The sequence below is a fragment of the Otolemur garnettii genome, unplaced genomic scaffold (genome assembly GCF_000181295.1).
Source record: "Otolemur garnettii isolate 467f Iridium unplaced genomic scaffold, OtoGar3 scaffold00141, whole genome shotgun sequence".
In the NCBI taxonomy this organism is placed as follows: Eukaryota; Metazoa; Chordata; class Mammalia; order Primates; family Galagidae; genus Otolemur; species Otolemur garnettii.
Genome location: NW_003852536.1, coordinates 2041616 through 2048453, shown reverse-complemented (window position 1 = coordinate 2048453; position 6838 = coordinate 2041616). Strand labels below are relative to the sequence as shown.

The 6838-nt window shown below is 45.3% G+C and overlaps 1 protein-coding gene across 1 annotated transcript in view; it reads right to left on the bottom strand.

Moving 5' to 3' along the window:
- Positions 1-6838, bottom strand: part of SMYD3 (SET and MYND domain containing 3) — a 583543-nt gene that overhangs the window by 93221 nt on the left and 483484 nt on the right. The window contains exon 10 of the mRNA XM_003798803.3: positions 4271-4445. Within this exon, the coding sequence (XP_003798851.1) occupies positions 4271-4445 (175 nt within the window). The remainder of the gene's footprint in view (positions 1-4270; positions 4446-6838) is intronic.

Here is a 6838-nt window from a genome sequence, read left to right as displayed (position 1 = left end):
GTGTCCTATGGATCACAGCAGTACACCAGGAGGGTTAATCACAGCATTGTCTGACTCATAAATGAAGACAACAGAGACTGACCTAAAAGTCATTGCACATTCATGAGACGAAATCCTACGTATCTGTTAGCAAGATCTTCAGGAGCTGATCTAGACAGATGTCTCCATGATGTTGTAAAGTGAAAGCACTAAGTTATAGAACACGGAATGGAGAAGAAGTCCCATTTTCTCTTGTCTGTGCCCACTAAGGAGAGTCCTTGGCTCCCCTTCCCTTTTCTCTTTTTGTCCCTACTCCTCTCCACACCACCTCGTGGGCACATTCGACACTTCAGTTGGGACTGAGTCTTTCTCCAAACGAGACAAATAGAAGAATGGCAAAAAGGCAGGCAAGAGGAGGAAGAGGAAGAGCCCATGTGAACAGCTGTGAGGGGAAGAGTGTTGAGAGTGAGGGTGTCGAGGAGCTGGGAGAACAAAGGAGAACGGGGAAATGGGTTCCAGGCGGCACAGAAACATTCGTGTGGTAGACAGAAGCTCTGTGGGGGGTTTCTTTTCTTTCTTCTTTTTTTTTTTTTGAGACAACCTGGCAAATGTTAGAATTACTCTTCTACCTTCAAATTCTCTGTCTTTGACTTGAGTTAAATGGGGTTTGGGAATATATTCAGATGCCCACTTCACACAGAAGATTTCAGGAAAGAAACTTCTAGTCATGGTAAACTTCAGGGAGTGGTACAAAAGTTCAAAGTGATTTTTACCTTCCTGTCCTTTAAAAAATGCCCTTCCCTAGAAGAACATACTATTTTCATAATAAAAATTAAGCTAACAGAACATATGTGAATATACTGCAAAGCCCCCTTCAAAGCCTGAAAAACTCTCTATCTCCTGATCATTCTCTGGTTCCTACAGAAAAATTAAGTTTAATTAGTATTTAACATAATATAAAACTTAATTTTAAAATAATCTGCATTCAGCTTTTTTTGTATTTTTGTCTCCTTTTTAAAGTTCATAGCAAACATTAGTAATATTACAGGCCAAGTAGAATTTCACGGGCTAATCTACAGATCTCACCGTAATCTGTAAAACAATCTTTCATAGAAAAATGCATTAAAATTACAAACAGCTAAGCAACTTTTGGAATCTGACTCATGCTTAAGATTGGACTAAACTTTTTAATAACATTTTAAAAATGCCTTTAAATTATTTCTATTCTGCTTAAGGTTTAGAATGCTAAAGGGTATGTGACCATGTGATATAATCACAGAAATGCACACAAATATTCTCAGAAGACCTAAGCTAACACTGAAGATTATCCATTCTGTTGTACGTAAAGTATTTCCAATTTGCTCTATGTAACATAAAAAAACCTCATGTGGAGTTGCATCATACAAATTAAGTAAAATCTCCTAAATAAAAATAAATGACAGAGTAACAAGAAGGGAGCTCAGGGTAGTGATTTGGATAAAAATGGATTTGTGCTGCTTTCTCCTCTAAGGTCCACAATTAAAATTCAGCCAAGGTCAGGAGTGACAAAATCATCACTCGAGACTTGACCTCCATCTAGTCATCGGGAACAGTATATTAACATTGTAAAATTGTCACAGCAGATGGCAATGCAGTCACCTCTCGGTAACTCATGCCCAGCTAACTGTCCATGTCCTTGGCTAATGGTGCCCACCCGAGCACCCGCAGGCCCCGTGCAGGGGGCTGACAGCACACAGGGCACATTCCCTCAGCCTACTGCCAGCATCTAAGCTTCTTAAAGAGCCTGCAGGGGATCTGACCCATTTATATACATTCCTCAGTTTCATTTTTGCCTGAGCTGAAGAGGAAAAAAAGGCAAAATACGACAGGATCTACCCCTTCTCTTTCTCCGGACTTTCTGGATTATTTACAGCCTTTTTCTCAACTACAATTTGAGAGCAAGTGGTTCAGATCGCAGTCACGTGAAGCGGACCAATGCAGACTGGATTTCTTAACATACAGAAGAGCACAAAGCAACTCCTTAAGGTGCGTTAGGGAAGAGAAACCGAGGGTGTGTTTCTCCCCTAGACTTTGAGAGGTGGATATTGTTGAAGTCAAATACTGAATGTTTAACTCTGGTGGGTACCAGGCCCTGACTTGCAGTGAGCCGAGAACTTAAGTGCAGAAGTGGAGGCTGAGATCAGCCCAAGGGAAAGGGCACAGAGACATCTATACCATGATGTAAGTTTGAAATAGCCCCAGTCCCCAGCACAGAAAAGGTCACTGCTGGGAAGATCGGAGTGTCCCCCACTGTAGGAACAGAGTACACATTCACAGAGAGACTGTGACCTGCCCACACCACGGAACATAACCAAACATGAGCATGGAGCGCATTCGGGTGGGTCTGGCCTCATTCACAAGAAAGGCCTCTTTGTTCGACTCCAGTTTAAGGCAGTCAAACTGCCAGTTAATTAAGGGGTAAGTTAGTGCCTCACAGAAGCCTGGGGAGGTGTGGGGAAGAGAGGGTTCAGAAATAACACAGAGAACAGGAGTCCTTGAAGGTGTGTGGCCCTCCTTAGGGAAGTGCTACGCCAACTGAAAGTTTCTGGGCTTCAGAGTTGCCTGGATTCTGGAAGGGGGTGGGTAGGGCAGGAAGAGACAGCACAGCAGTGTGGCCAGCGGAGCCCAGGAGGAAGGAGGAGCTTTCCAGTCGCACCTCCTGGCTGGAGGCCAATCCCTCACCCAGCAGCCTGTGGTTTGGCTTCCTAAGAGCAAGCCTCGAGCCCCGGAGTTCAGAGAGGTAACACCAACCATCTCATTGCAACACTGATGCTCAGAGAACGAAGCTTTATCTCTTTGTATGCAATTCATATTTCCTGAGAAGCCACAAGATTCATCATACTGAACAGACATTCACTGCTCATGGGAAAGTCTACAGTCTCAGCCCTGAAGGCAATCTCTTATAAGTTTGATTAAAGTTGACTCATAGTCTGGATTCCAGAGCTGTTCGCCCGTAAGGCAGTGGAAGAAACCACCTATAGAAATCCTGAAAACACCCTCAGGGCCACGCTGGTGCCATGCACCTGGCTGGTACAGCCTTTGCCATCTTTAGGTTCCTCGTAGCCTGCACCAAGCTCCTGGCCCAGACCTGGCTTCCTGACCAATGCCCTGTTTCTGCGTTCCAAACTTTGTCAAAACAAACATCCTAGACCCTGGATTAACTTCTGTTCTTGTCGCATTGATCGTGGTAACTTCTGCTCCCAGCTGTCTCCTGAGGCTCCTCCCTAAGTGGGAACAGGACATCCCCCCTCTTTTGCCTGAACCACGTTGTACAGGTCTGACACCAAGGTGACATTGTATCTGCATGGTTTGCAGAATGGAGTTTAGTATTTGCCCAGAACAGAGTCCCTGTTCTCCAGGGACCTCTTCTCCGTGCAGTCTTCCCAGGCCCCAGGTGCTTTCAAGGTATCTTCCCAGCAGTGACCTTTTCTGTGCTGGGGACTGGGGCTATTTCAAACTTACATCATGGTATAGATGTCTCTGTGCCCTTTCCCTTGGGCTGATCTCAGCCTCCACTTCTGCACTTAAGTTCTCGGCTCACTGCAAGTCAGGGCCTGGTACCCACCAGAGTTAAAAATTCAGTATTTGACTTCAACAATATCCACCTCTCAAAGTCTAGGGGAGAAACAACTACTGGTCTAGAGGAGTGGAGGCCAGTCAAGAAACAATCACCAATAGCTCCTTCACCACCTCTGTGATGTGGTGGAGCCGGGCAGTCTCCCTGTTCTCTTGCCTGGTTCAGAAGGTGGTTATGAAGGTGAATGATCAAGTAAAAGGATAAACCCTGACAAACGCAAGGGCCCATCATCACCGTCAGCCAGACTGAGGGCCCCACACTGACCATTCTTACTTGGACCAGCAGAGGCTAATGACACAGCCTCCGAAGCTGGGTCTAAGTCCCGTGTTCCTTCTCCAGCTCCCCTGGCACCCTGAGCTGGCCTTAGTCATTGCAAGCACCACATTGGATTGTAATCTTCTGCTCCACATGGAGACAGCATCTCATCAGTCTCTGTATACCCACAGCGCCGATACGTGGAAGGAACTTTATGTAAGATGAATGAACGTGTAAGTGAATGAACAAAGTAAAAAATTAAAAATAAATAAACCAAGGTTTGGCTTTACGCATTGGGTGAGAATCCAATGGGAATACTTACTACAGAGCAGTAATCAGAATGACTTCACAACACTGATGTTTGGCCCAAAGGAGTGACGTTCTGGCCCTCACGTGAGCCCTCTCTCCCCCCAGACTTGCCTGTATGGCTCCATGGTGCGAGTAGCATAGAACAAGGCCTCCTCCAGCAGGCCCAGGTTGATGCAGGCGTCCATGGCGCAGTCGAGCACCTTCAGCTGGTAGATATTGATATCGGGAAGCCGTTCAGAGTTGCTGCTAATAATCGTCTGGCACATGGCCAGAACCTGTTCCCACTCTGTTATTAACCTTAGTTAAGGATTCATTGTCTTCACCAAGAAAAAAACAAAAGTAAACTGAGATTCTCCAACAGGCTGGAGAGCTCCCGGGCACAACAGGGAAGGAAGCGCCCATTATTTCGCACAGATGAGCTGCCTGAAAACGCACTTGAGAAACAAAAACCTGTAAGTGGCATCTCAGCAAAGCAAATGCTGTTTATGTCAACAAACCATCTTCTCACCCAGCCTGTGCTGTGGGGGATTAAAATTTCCCAAGAACCGTTCTTTCTTCACACTCCCATGTGCCTCCCCTTTAAAGCTAGTCATGAAATGCTATCCGCTCTGTATCAAACTAAAGGTTAAATTAGTTCAGCTTAAAACATTTGTTCTGTTAGCTTCTGTTTAAAAAGTGCTCTGAAATTAAAGAAGCTTCAGAGAGATTCCTTTTGTAAAAGGAGGAACTCAACATTTGTTTCTGTGTTGTTTGAGTCCTGAGCAGACACGAAACCAAATACACACCCAGCCCACAGGCACATACTAGGGAAGGAAAATCATTTCCACTAGACCTGAAGCTTACACTTAACCAAACACACTCAAGGTATTCTTACTTTAAATACAAAAAGAGACAATATTAAGAACATAGCTTATGGTGGCGTCTGCAGCTCAGTCGGCAGGGCGCCACAAACACCCTGGCTGGAGGGTTTGAAAAACCCTGCACCCTGGTCTGGTAAGCAACAATGACAACTGTAACCGCCCCCTCAACCCTCCCCCCAAAAACCCCGGGGCATTGTGGTGGGTGCCTGTAGTCCCAGCTACTTGGGAGGCTGAGGCAGAGAATTGCTTAAGCCCAGGAGTTTGAAGTTGCTATGAGCTATGACGCCATAGCACTCTACCCAGGGTGACAGCTTGAGACTCTTTCTCAAAAAAAGAACATAGCTTATGCATATAAATTACTAACAAGAGGAAATGATAGTTTAGAAAGGGTAGAGAGAAGACCCAACATGTACTTCTCAGTGACAGGTACTTTTTCTCCCTTGGTTAATACAGGGGTAGATAGGATTAAGTTACATTTCTTAGGAAGAGTCTGAGTTGTATTTGAGTCTGTCACCCAGGAGGTGCTCCATGTACCCCTACATTATACCCCCTCTCCCCATTTCCCCTTTCGTATATGGTATGCTTCTTGCTTTTCCATTTTGGAGATACTTTACTTAAGAGAATATTCTTCAACTCCATCCAGGTAAACACAAAAGATGTGAAGTCTCCCTCTTTTTTATGGCAGAAGTATTCCATGGCGTACATACACCGTGGTTTATTAATCCATTCCTGGGTTGGTGGGCACTTGGGTTGTTTCCACATCTTTGTGACTGTAAAATGAGCTGCTATAAGCATTCCAGTGCAAATGTCCTAAAATAAAATGATTTTTGTTTTCTGGGTAGATACCTAGTAATGGATTGCAAGATCAAATGGAAAGCCTACTTTTAGCTCTTTGCAGATTCTCCGTATTTCTTTCCAAAGAGGCTGGTAGTTTCCAGTCCCACCAGCAGCATAAAAGTGTTCCCTTCTCTGCTCCCGTGCCAGCATCTGCAGCTTTGGGACTTTGTGGTGTGGGCTACTCTCACTGGGTCAGGTGATATGTCAAGATACTTTTGATTTGCCTTTCTCTAATGATTAGGGATGATGAAAAGTTTCTGATAAACCATGAGTCAACTTAATGGCATGGATCCTCGGTGTGACCACACTTTTTAAAACTGATATCCCGTTATTCTTAGAGCTGCGGTCAGAGGATTGAGGTGCTGGTGTATGGAGTGTGCTCTGAATGCTTCCCAGGTGAATCACCTCAGCAGCACAGCAGAAAATGATAATTCAGGACCCTGGGACCTCACGTTGTTTCTCTGCTGTGCTGCTGTGTCAGGTGAGGTGGAGACCAAGGAGAGTGAAGCCAGAGTTGGCCTTTCTCCCATCTCTACCCTACTGTTAACCAGTGCAGCTCTAAATCCATCTACTTTCCAGTAGAGAAAAAGGTTTAGAGATGCCACATACGGCAGAAACGGCACAGCTTTCGACCATAGATAAAAGTTAGGCTCAAATATTAACTAGTCCAGTTGATTGTCAAGAGTTGATGTTCTGGCCGGGCATGGTGGCTCACGCGTATAATCCCAGCACTCTGGGAGGCCAAGGCAGGTCGACTGCCTGAGCTCAGGGGTTTGAGACCAGCCTGAGCGAGAGCAAGACACTGTCTCTAGAAATAGCCAGGCGTTGTGGTGAGCACCTGGAGTCCCAGCCACTTGTGGGGCTGAGGCAAAATAACAGCTTGAGCCCAGGAATTTAAGGTTGCTGTGAGCTATGATGCCATACAGCACTCCACTGAGGGTGACAAAGTGAGACTTTGACTCAAAAAAAAAAAAAAAAGAGA